Source organism: Malurus melanocephalus, unplaced genomic scaffold, assembly GCF_030028575.1.
Source record: "Malurus melanocephalus ecotype Western Australia unplaced genomic scaffold, MMel_1.1 scaffold_157, whole genome shotgun sequence".
NCBI lineage: Eukaryota > Metazoa > Chordata > Aves > Passeriformes > Maluridae > Malurus > Malurus melanocephalus.
Genome location: NW_026623389.1, coordinates 354,291 through 367,105, shown reverse-complemented (window position 1 = coordinate 367,105; position 12,815 = coordinate 354,291). Strand labels below are relative to the sequence as shown.

General features: G+C 34.4%; 1 protein-coding gene across 3 annotated transcripts in view; it reads right to left on the bottom strand.

Annotated features, from left to right (window-relative positions):
- ATP8A1 (ATPase phospholipid transporting 8A1) overlaps window positions 1-12,815 on the bottom strand; it is a 105,192-nt gene that overhangs the window by 80,404 nt on the left and 11,973 nt on the right. Inside the window, exons 4-9 of one of the 3 annotated variants that reach the window (XM_057371756.1) lie at window positions 12,406-12,504; window positions 9,739-9,784; window positions 6,549-6,589; window positions 5,584-5,657; window positions 1,218-1,287; window positions 485-612 (exon numbers count right to left, since the gene is read on the bottom strand). In XM_057371756.1, the coding sequence (XP_057227739.1) occupies window positions 485-612; window positions 1,218-1,287; window positions 5,584-5,657; window positions 6,549-6,589; window positions 9,739-9,784; window positions 12,406-12,504 (458 nt within the window). Of the gene's footprint in view, window positions 1-484; window positions 613-1,217; window positions 1,288-2,963; window positions 3,038-5,583; window positions 5,658-6,548; window positions 6,590-9,738; window positions 9,785-12,405; window positions 12,505-12,815 lie in introns of those variants that run through there. The other 2 variants (XM_057371757.1, XM_057371755.1) reach the window with 2 other exon arrangements.

Sequence of the window (12,815 nt, the reverse complement as noted above, 5' to 3'; positions counted from 1 at the left end):
CACACTGTGTATTTTCAAAGGAACATACTTTCAGTAAACTAAGGTATTAAACATCTTTCAGCTACTAAATCAGAAGAATTTGAGGCATATAGCAATGGACTCTGTTCCACTCCAGACTTAGATAAACAGAAGAAAAGAACAGTTAAAAAAACAGAAAAGAAACTATTTTTATTCAGCTTCAGTAACAGATGAGATGTTAAAGAAGTGAATTACTACGTACATATTCCAGAACTGTCAGAATTTGATTAGCACTCTCTTCATTATTAATACGAATGCTTTCTGAAGGACAACTAGTAAAACAACTCAAGGTTTAGACATTAGAAAGAAGGTTTTATGCTTCTAATTTTTCAAAACAGTAAAGTCCATCAGGGAATACATAATAAAAAGATTTACTGTTCATATTTTAACTTCACTAGTTTAAGAACACATAGATATCTACTGTTAGACTGAATTTCCCAACATCTTCTTCCCTGTATTTACATACCCATGCCCATCCAGTCTGATGTTTCCAACAAAGTCATAGAGATGTCGGTTTGGGCTCTCACATTCAATTCTGCCTGAAAGTTGCATCAAGCTTTCYGTGTCCTTTATGTCTGATGTTAGTGGCAAACCCTGTGAACAAAATTCACTTATCATGACATTACAAACCACTATCCAATAACAAATCTGTGTATTATAAATCTGATAGTGCAAGACCAGAAAACAGTCATCCCTACAGGAGCAAAATGAGCCAGCTACACTTTACTGTTGCACTGCTGGATGCTACAAAGTCACCTTGGCTTCTGAAAATACCATGACCAAGACAGGGTCACAATCCWTCACAGAGCTCAGCAAGAATGTCCCTGCACAGTAACAGCACACTCAGTCAAAAACTGCTATTCCCTATCTGTCGCTGAAGGACAATACTGGCACCATCTGCACCAGCTGCTTTCTGCAGGGCTTCTGCCTCATCATCTATTCTCTAGAAACGCAGCCAATACCCAAACTACTTATGTTTCGACCTATTTTCCCAAAGAAAATCCCTAAATTAAAGCACAAAGAACTTAGGAACAACCACTCTTTCCTCCATTTTTAGGATGCCAATAACCAGTAGCTTTTTATTCAAACCACTAAAATTTCAGAGTCTTCTAAAACATCTATTGATGCAATAAAATGTTTTTATAAACAATAATTTCTAAAAATAATATTAGCAATATTCTCAAAAGTGAAATTCCTACCTGTCGAATTTTTAAGTTTGTCTCACCATCTAAGTTAGATGTTTCAATGTAGCACATGGCCTGTGGTTCACTATTAAGAAAAAGAATTAAAAATTAATTTAAAATGAATTTAAAATTATAATGGCAAAATCCATAAACTTCCTGTAATCTTGTAATACTTATTTATGCAAACAGGTTTGGACTATCAAATCTTCAGAACTAGAATAATTTGCAGCCAAATCTATAAACACTAACAGAATTTTACATTTTCAGAGAAGTTTGCCAAACCCTATTTTCTTAAATGAAACATTGATGAAAGTGCTGTACACAGCAGAAATGTTTTACCTTTATACATGAGATTATGATATGGGCACAGCTTGGTGTATTTGTAGTGCTTACTACAGCAGGCAGCAGGAGTTTAGACACAAAATTTCCCTGCAAATGGTTTTCTYATCAAAGAAGTCTGAATTATGGATAACATAATGCTGTTTTTGAAATATATCCTTCTTCTGCCATTTAAAAAGCTTTTTTATAAATTAAAAGTTTTAAATTCACACAGAATATTATTATTTGAATACTTCATCCATTTGACATATTCTGAGAATTTTCTAAATTACTCCAGTCAGCTTTCATTTTTTGGGCATAAGGACAAAACACCTACTACTTAAATCTAAGACAGAAAGAAGTTTTGATTCTGAAAAGGATCAAGGAAGCAATAAAAATCCCTAAAAACTTAAAAGAATAAATGTTTACTCTCTACATCACTTTAAAGCTTCTAGTGCTTTCCTTCCTTCTACCATGACATTCAAGCATCAAGTGTTTTAAAATTTTCTTTATTAATGCAACAGTGGCTACTAATAAGTGTCTTAATTTTAGATTATTTGCAGGATAATGTTAAGCAGGTTATTCTAAAAAAATTTTGTAAARTACAAGCATCAAAACGTAACCAATCACTATCATAAGGTGCTTTCAGGGTATTTTTTTATTCTTGGCAAACTTTTCTAAAAATATAAATAACTTTAATTTAGACAGCTTGAAAGGAACCACCTGTGTAAGACATTTTCACAATTCTAATATTTTTATTAGTTAAAAATAAAAAACAAACAATATTTTTGTAAAGCACTTAAAAACAAACTAAGGCAGCAAAGACATTTCAAGTGAGACACATGCTTAATTGCAATAACTGTAGCAGATTACAGTGACCTCTAAAGTAAGTTACAGTTAGATCAAGGCAGGCCCATTGATTGGTTAGGGAAAAACAAAGTGTGGTAAGAGTGCAGACAATAGCAGAAAGCTGACATGTCTAAGAAACATGCATTTTGTCACAATACACAAGAACAATGCTGCTTTTGCCATCACATGCAGCAGAGATTGTGCAACATCCAAATTTGTGCAGAGGGTCCTCTACCAGTCCTACCAATGTTAAACTATATTCTTTGCTGAAAATAGTGGGTTGGTAGAAACTCTTAACATATATTCACCCTGGTGTTTAACTGTGTTTATTCAATGACAACTTGTTTGATAAAATTTCATGGGGGTAGYGTAAAAACCAAGAGGAGTGAAACGATTTCAATTTCTTGGAGTGTTACTGCRTATTTACACTTTAATGATCTGTATTTTTATCAACTGAACCCTTTCTAATTTTATAAATATGAAGGTTTTGTTCAATAAAGGTGACTAGCAAGGATCATCAACATGGCAGTGTTATTCATATTTGGTATAYGAGGACCCACATACACGTATCCTGTGCAACTACTTTATTCTAACCTTGATGACAGACTGATGAGATCAGCTGGGAGATGTTCCCCATTGGTCACTTTCACTACTTCCCCTACTGCCACCTATACATCCCAGTTTGAAATGATTAGAACAGAAAAATAAGTGACAGGGAAAAAAAACCAAAACCAACAAACAAAACAAAACAAATGAACAAAGACAAAAAGACAGAGTTTGAAATTATTATTCAAACAATACATGTTAATTAAAATGTCTGATGACAATTTTTTCAAAATCTATTTTAATCAGGTCAGAAAGAAAAGAGCTAGAACACTTTCATTTTTACTCACATAGTTTATTTTACTGTCAGGCACAAACTTTAAGCTGCAAAACCACTGACACTGTACTGTAAACATAAAACCTCTTATGCCTATTTCTCAAGAGATCAAGTTTCTAGCCACTCCATAAATCAATTAAAAAAAATAAAAGCCACAACAATAGATTTTCCACCAACTCTTCTGATGAACCACATACTGGTAAAGCGCCAGGTAAAGAACCTTTTCTATGTAGGCATGCTGAAAATTATTTTGTACTTTTTTCCAGTTTTGTAAATTTCAGTCTACACTGAACTAGCAAGAACCAAGAGAATTAGATTTCAGAGGTTTGTGTCCTTCCACTCTAAGAGATTATATTTTGCTAATATAATTAAGATCCTCTTATTTTCCAGAAACTGCTATTGCTGGTAAAAAAAMCCAAAAAACAAGTATTATTAATTTAAACTAAAACCAGGCCCATMGACTTGCATTGCTTTTGGAATGCAAAATGTAACTGGACATCAATAACACCTGAAAGCAAAATTGACAAGAGTGCCTTGAAGCATATATGGCCACATGGAGATGAGAGATGGAGGAGAGCACATGCTGGTACGCAGGCAGAGTTAGAGGTCATGTAGTAGTACAGTGTTCTCTCCTGGAAGGAAGGCAGCAACGTAACCAGGGAAGAAGTTTTTAGCTGGAAGAAATGCCTYGACTGCGCCCAGAAAAACAATCATGATTTAGAGTCCCCGTTAGAAACTGAATCCTAGAAGAAAACCTGCAGTAAAATTCAATGTGAGGTCATGGTTGGACACACCAAGTGTTCTGATAATGGCACTAAAGAGGGGTTAAACAAAATGGAAACAGTCCTGACCAAGTCCAGTAGCAGCTAACTGTAATTTCCACTAACAAGTCGTGATGTAAGATTCCTTTGGGGGAACAARGATTACAAAGTAGGCTTTTCAGGTGGTTGGCATTTTTCTGTGTAAACCACAACTGTGATGCAAATGTCCTCCAAATTCGAAAGGACAAAACTGTGAAGACACCTAGACATAAATTCAAATTTAGGGCATTACTCAGGAAGATTATGAAGAAGCTGCTCTGAGAGGATGTAATCTGTTCCACCTGCAAGGCACTAGGGTTAGCATGACAGAAGCTATTTTCAGGCCAATAGAACAAGTTGTCCTTGCTCCATGGGGCATTGCCTGCRAAGATCTTGGTGGAGAAGCACCAACAGAAATTATAAATGCTTCTCAAAGTACAGAAGTAAAAGCTTTACAGATGACATTCGATAAGGTAAGTTATGACTAACATAAGCACTGAAGACAGACTGTGGGAAAAAWTTACAGTATTATCTGGCAACTACTTTACACTCAATAGTAATTTAATAGAAGTGTTTTAAAAACAGCTACACTTAATTTTGAGATATAATAGAAGACAGAGAAACAAAGTACTAGTCTAAACCAGTCTGTCAACAGAAACACATAGGATCCTACCTTATTAATTGCAGGCATGAGTAAATTAATTAACCTCAGTGGAGCCAGAGGATTTTTACTTAATTTGCTGTCTTASACACAACACTTCYGCTTGTGCCAGAAAAAGACTATAAYACATTCACATTTAAATAATACTCATAATATTCATTAAAAAGGATTCTTAGTATTATCTTGTCTGTTGACCTGATCAAATAGATGTTGAAAAAAATGCATCTTCCACTTAAGATATGGATTTCTTAAACAAAACTGCCCAAGGAAATGATGATAAACAATCTCTGATCGTCCACATGAGGAGTTACAGCATGACATGCTATAAATCAAGTCTTTCTTTGACTGATGAAACTATTCTTAATATATATATCAAATAATAAAGTGAGTGTTCAGACAGTGCTGATTTAATGATTCTCTTCTCATATTCACTTTTTTCTGATTTAATTATCAAACTGGAGACTATACAATTTAAAAAACCATTTCTGTTCTCTGTAATATATCCATTTTGATTTACTTATGGGATGAAATTTGTTGGGTACGTATCAAAAAGCCAACATGGTTAAATATGGCAGTTGAGGTCCCATTTTTAGACAGACAATCAGCCTTTTTTGTAGTATATCCAGCAGCAAAATAACATACTACATTTTTCTTAGGGGTAAATTGAATGCCAGTGTAATTTCAAAACTGCAATTGTCAGTTAAAAAAAAAAAAAACATTACCTTAAATGATAAATGACCAAATGAACAAAAGACTACAGAATAGCAGAACTTTTGTTTATTCCTTATTTCCTTGGAGCAATCAGAAATAAATAAATAAATGCAGGGTAGAGAAACCAGCCTCTACACTATAAGCATCAGTGGGCATCTCTACCTTGATGAGAGCAGAACAGTGTCAGCAGGTATATACTCTTTGCCTTTTATTATAACTATATCTCCAACATCTACCTGAAAGAAAACTGGGAATTGGTTAATGGTCTCAAACAAAATTATTATSCCCTTTGTGTTCTAAGCACAGTAAATATTTACCTGCTGAATTTTCTAGCAAAACTCTTAGAAACTAAMACACTTAAGAGAGATCAGATTGTACAACTGGAGTTCTGCTCAAAAGTCATGGAATTCTTTGGAAAGGTAATCTTTAGCAAGCCTAATTAGCCAAATAAGCCTAATCTTTAATAGCCTTCTCAATGCAGTTCTTTAATTTTGCTGGTTTTGTAAAATACTTTACTGAAASATTGAAGCTGAGTTAAAGACTAATCTCACCTAAAACCAGTTTTGTTGCTTCACACTATATCCTTGCCTRTTCAAAGGTATAAGGCAATTTCATCTGAACTTTGCCTCCACATTATGGTGAGTCAAATTTTCTTCAAGCTTTCAGTTATGGAAGCCATTAAAAGTAAGTGACTGGATGGTAGCATGATATTCATTCTTGAAACACATCTTTAAGGGGCTCTTCCTAACCACTGCATAAAAATCTTTWAAGTTCTCATGAATTAAGCCAATGAAATTCAACAGATACACAAAGTAACTAGATTCCATAAAGAAGTTTCTGACTTGGCAAACCAAATAATACTAAGGAAGTGCATAATTTTGCCATATACCATACTATTCAACTTACTCACTGAACTTAAACTCCACCAATTTGGACTCATGCCATCAAAACTGATTTGACTTCAAAGTATGTTTTGAGAGAAAAATATCAACAAAAAAAAATAAAATACGAGAGCTTATACATTTCCCATAATAYCAATTCTTCTTTAACGGTAACAATTACTTGGATAAAGAAAACAAATATTAAATATGCATTATGGTCTAAAAGTGACCAGTAAAGACACATACCTTTTCCCAGTGGACAATCTCCCATGCACCATTYCGTAGTACTGGAAAAAAAAAAGGAAAAAAGAAAGAATTTTCCAGTCACACAATCTAACTGCAGGATACAGGTATGTGCTAGATTCCTTATGAAAACCCATACAGACACATTCCATTTACATAATATTTTACAGCATGCATTGTTTCTATGAATTCAGGTCAAGCATTTCAATTATACAGCACATATTCTTTAGAACAGYTTTTTGTACCATTGAATCTTATTACAAAGTTAATCAGAACATTGTACAGGGTTTGAGAATCAAATAAATCTAATATAGTTTTCATGATAATGTGTTTTCCAAAATAAATCAGTAATTGGAATAAAAATTTCCAAAGTTAAAAACCTATGGAATTATTGGGAGGGGCGAGAGGAATATATTCACGATTCATAAAAAGTGCTAGGAGGCTTATTAGAGTTTAGCTATTCTGCTGTTATTGGCATATCGGAGAACTTTAGGATCACTAAAGTCAACTCCTCCACAAATATACTGAAAATCCCCCAAAAACCAACCCATGCTATTCAGAGTACTAGTAGGTTTTTTTTTTCCCTCTGGTAGGTGCAGTTACTGTTACAACCTCATTCCACCGCTGGAGTTTTAAGTGTTACTATGATGATACAAAAGCCATGCCTTGTATGGCAAATCAATTGCCAAGATTGTGTTTTCAGAGAATAATAAAAGGAACTTTTTTTAGCCCCAGTTACTGAAGATGAATGTGCAAAAAGAAGAGTAAAACATATTCCTACGTATCAATACTCAGATAACTTTAAGACATTGTTCCCTTTCAGTGTTTGTCCAATTCTTGAACTGTAAGAAAGCTGAGGTTCCCAATCAGGACCAAGTTCTTACCGAAGAGTACGYTGACTTGAAAAAAATGGATCAAAATGTGGTAATACATATGATATTTACATTTCAGTCTTCCTGGAGGTTGTGTCCAGACTCTTGTGTATCTCAATGATTTCTGCAATCATTACTCAACCTGCTTACTAATTCTTTCTGCTTGGTAACTCTCCCATTTTCTTATGAAAACAAAAAAATAAGTGGCTTTGCTATGCACCTTTTATAAAATGGTTAGAGAACTTGTGCCATAAAGTCTTATGTAGCCTGTCTTTTGCATTTTTATCTCCCACTTTTCAGCTGTCTCTAACAACTAATTTTCAAAAGCATGTTCCATCAGCCCTACAGAAGGATACTTCACCACACTGCAGAAATGCAGATTTTATCCTGTCAGAATGTCTGGTGATGTCCTGTTTTATCATACATGTATGCAGCCTGTGGTAACAAAAATCATCCCTAATGTAGCCTAATACATCCAAATCCTCYGCAAAATGTTTCTTAAAGTAGTGGACATTAAGAAAGTTGGTTACTTAAGGTTAACTGAGAGACAGATGGTCATTAAGGAACAGAAAGTTGAAGGGAGACCCATACACAGAATCTACACAAGCCTATGCCATTTCACTAACAATTTTGTGTGTTTAAAAGACAACCAAAGGTGATGCTGTATATACAATGTACTATGCACATCACTGCTTTTCACAGTTGCAGAACTGTTGAGAGTACCATACTCATTAACTTCTTAATTATTGCTTTGACAAGAGATTGTATTTGACAATACATTAACAAATTGCTGTGACAGGACACTAGGATCAATGCTGTACTTATGTGAATCCTGCATTAGCTTATGTGAATCCTGTATTTCTCAGTGCCAGCAATATTTTATTTATCCTCATCACACATTTAACTTTTAAGACATTTTGTGCATGCATGGAACATTCAGGAATTTTAGGAACAGTTACCAAAGACCCTGATAAGAGTTAAACAAGAAGAAGAGTCAGAAATTATGTAAATCAAGACTTTTATTAAAAATTTGTACACTCTGGACAAAAAAAAAAAAGGCATTTTAAGATTTCACTGCCACCAAAACTGTTGCTTGCAATCTCAAAAGCTATGAATGACTGATGAAAGAATTTTTGATGACTACATTAAGTTTTCCTTTGTTTTTATGTGTCACTAAGAAGTTGTCTATTTCTCTAGATCTGCTCTCTGGAGATTTCTATTTCCAGTACTTTCAGTCAACAGTTTTGTCTCCCTGTCCTAATCTTTCCATACCTGCCATTGAGCTCAGTAGTTTCTATATGCTCAGTAATTTCCTAAGTTATCTTGCCCTCCCAACCCCATAAATTTTACAGGAAAGATTTACRTACAATTTAGGTAAGCTTTACAATTTATGTTTCCAGTATTAGCAGTGCTACACAATTTTTTTRTCTTTAACTGATGACTACATTCCTCCCTAAAAAACTTAAGGTTATTTTTTATTATTTATTTACAGAGGATTCCATGTAAGACTTTTCACTTGGTAATAATTTTTAATACGTTCTGCAACCAAATTCGCATGACACTCATTCCTCCTCTTGTTTATAAAAATGGGGCCATTTCCTTCAAGAGAGGTCTGCCTCAGAACAAATAACATGAATACCTCAAGAGCAGCAAAGCAGGAACCTAAACTTTGACCTCCTACCTGAGAAGTGTATTTAGGACATACTAATATCTCCTTCACTTTCTGAACTAAAATAATCCCTTGATTTAATACTACTTTACTTTATAAAGGTCTATTAAAAAAAAACACATTCCAATATTTTGGTTAGGGTACACTGGCTACACTGGCTAAATACCTCATCATCTCTAATCAAACTGTTACACTGATTTCATGAAATAAACCAAACAAATCAAATCCAAAAGAATTCCATGTCTTTATCTACAGTTTYGAAGCCACATAGAAAGACAGTTCTATTTCTTGAAGCTTCTTCTTCCTGGCTTGAAAAAATTGTATGTCTACTCAGAAATACAGACTTCTATTAGAAGGTASGCCCACTACATATACACGTGATTATGATCTTTTAAAAGTGAGAGCATCACCTGTGCTAAATGAGTAAATGTTCAAGCTTCTTCAGAATCTCACAACCCYAATCCAGAACATATTCTATTTTGAGGGGCTAATGTCACTGAAAAAWAATTTTTTCAACTGTTTGCATCACAAATTTTCAAGTAGTCTGCACATGTAATTTCACACTCAATTACCTGCCAGCAGTTCAAATTATATTACTACCATGTGCAAAAATTCAATCCCTCCCAAAAAAAAGGTTAAAAAAATTTCCTACCTTGAGTTTGTTTCTTGTTCACCGCATTATCAGCTTTATGCCTTTTCTAAATTAGAAATGCAGAGTGGTTAAAGACTTCGGTTGATAAGATAAAACTTTTATACTTCTATTAAAAAATATCTATTAGGCCCTCCCACTCATCCACTCAATAAACCAACTAAAYAGTTAAACATTAACAAATTAATTGTGTAGTTATGAACACCAGGAAAGTCATACCCAGTTCCAGGCTAATTGGGTTGTACTAAAATATCCTCTCATGTGGACATATCTATCTAAAAAAGTTCCTTATACAAGGAGCTAGTGCATTTCAGTGCCATAACTTTGCCCTTTCCTGGAACTGGGAAATGATTCTACCACTGCAAAGATCATGACACAATTCTTGATCAAAGYGTCTCATACAGAYATCTGAAGTCAAGCAGTGACTGCAYAGACATAAGATTCCACTTCTACAAAGCTGCCTGCAGACTTCAACAACAGTAACAAACAGACAAACGAACAAAAAATCTACAGCACACCCCCACAAACAGGCCATGATGCCCTTCAGTTTTAATATAGCTGTGAGAAATTTTTTGACAGTAATCTTTTGATGCAGCTATTAACAACCAGCATTTTCAAGGTATGACGAAGCCCAGACACAAAAAGTTTAAGAGAATACTAAGCTTAAGAGTTTAAACACACCATGTAGGAYTAATGAACTCAGTTTTTCCTGAACAGGAACATGTTTTGGAAAAGTAATTTAAATAGAATTCACTGGTTTAGGTAAACTTTTCAAAYAGACATTCAGAATTCATGCCTTTGAGATACAACCAAAATCAGAAGCAATCTTGTAAAATGGAAGAAAAATCAGTCAAGCTACTTGAGTGATTTACTGCCAAYGAAATGTTAATATGATTCTGAACTACAGCTTTTAAAAGGCTACCTTGTAACTTTGCAAAACTGAAACATTATTTTTTACTAGATTTTCACAGATTACCAGCAGATTCTCCTTTCAAAAAGACAGCTGACTGTACAGATAAATAACCTTTGATCAAAGGGGAAGCGTAACTTGGCTAAGCAGATGTCTATTTGCCCACAGGGTGAATCTCCTCCATTTTGAAAAGGTTAATGTCCAGTGCTTTCTGAGCTATGATGGGTGAGTATCATTGGAAAGAGCTGACACTCTAGCACTGCATGTCACAAATCTTGCTAGCACCTTTGAAGCATATGTGGAAAACACAAGCTGTTCATGAATAATATCTTCTGCTAACATCTATCTCTTCTTGGCATTTCATTTCAGAAAAAGAAACATTTGGTTCTTGAGCTAAAAGTATTATTTTGAKAAGTATATTTACTGATATCAATATACAAGGTTCCCATCCAAAAGGGTTAGACGAATATTACAGTTCTTAACCATAGTGAGTTATTAGTTCACTGTGTAAATAAACTGAGACATAATGAAAATTATGAATATTTTACCACACAAAAAGTGGTCAGCAAAATTGGTTTTCTCAGCAAAAACCAATACAGCTGTATTGCTTTTAGGCATCTCTATAGCATTTGGTAATGCGAACTTAATTTAGCTGATATATGTAAAACCCACAAAACCTGATCCCTGTCTTTCTCCCCTGCCACAGCAAACTGTGCCCTTCAAGTTGTAAAGACCAAATGGTAGAAATAAATGACAAAAGAAAAGCAACTGGATGAGATAATTTTAAAAAGGACACTTTGTACAGTAGCAGCAGCCTCAGCTTTATATTTGCCTAGACACTGACAGATGGTATAAGTCTGTAAGCATTAACAGCAAAATGGTTAAAAATATCAGAAAGAACATGATTTGATTTTATGGCTTTTTTTCAAAAGGGGTTTTGTTTACATAAAGAGAAAGCAACAAAAGCATTTAAGGAGAAGTTGACTGCAAGGCAGCAAAAACTAGAAATGCCAAATAGAAAAAAATACTAATGTAAASCTCATTGTGTCTTGCAGGACCACTCAACTCTGTGACCCAGGAGCTTCATACARCCCAGGGGGCCTATATCTTGCCTGCCATCCATTCAAGAGGTAACTGAGGAGAAAACCAAGTTGACTGTATCAATAAAGGCAGTATGTGATCAACCACTCTCCATTCTAAACCTCCTTTGCAGCTCAACACTCTTCCTCTTGGTCATGTTTCTGCACATATACTGTCATTCTTTCAACCTGATTTTCCCAGGTAGCTTAATATCTGTGTGCAGGAAAAGACTATACTACCTGCAACCCTTTCCAAAACTCAAGAGAAGAGCCCACAAACAGGAACACTACTCCTCTAGTGGATATGGCGTTCTGCCATATCATGACATTTCTAATGCCTCATCCTTCTCATAACATACCTGCATAACTAAAACAGAACAAAAGCAGATAAAGAAATTCTTAGCACCTAGAGTGATTTGGTAAATATTAAGATCAATTAATTTCCTTACATACAAAAGACATCAATTAAAAGACTCAATTATTTTAAGCAAGTTAGTACAGGTTTTTATCATATGCTGTCAGTGAAGAGAGGGCAGGAAGGCACTCAGAAAACCCCAACACCTTTTGAAGAGGTGCATCAAATGCTTGGACCCGGATTTGACAACTGGGGAACATTTTTGTAATATTAGAAATGAAAAAAACATTAAAGCTATTCACAAAATATTGTTATTAAATACTTACAATATCCTCTATTATCTCCTTCACTGCAGCTACAGCTAAAATAAATAGGAGAGGAACCAATGTTGTATAGCGGCCCGTTGGTGATACATCTGGTATTTGCTATTAAAAAAAAAGCAGAAAAAATTTTTTGCATTGCTGGTTGAAAACATTTTTAATACAAGAAACAGTACTTTCTGTGCAAATAAAGACAAGTGAATTCACTTTTTAGACATGGTGTTGATTATTTCCAAGAGAGCTTTATAGTCTTCAATTCAAAAGCAGTTGACACAACGAAAGAACATTTGCATCTGAAGTACTACAGTGCTCAATGGTACTATTTCCAGAGGTTTTASTGTTTGCTGAATATTCACCTTCCTTTTTTGTGTTTCAAATTGAATTAAAATACTTATTTATACAACTTATAAAATACA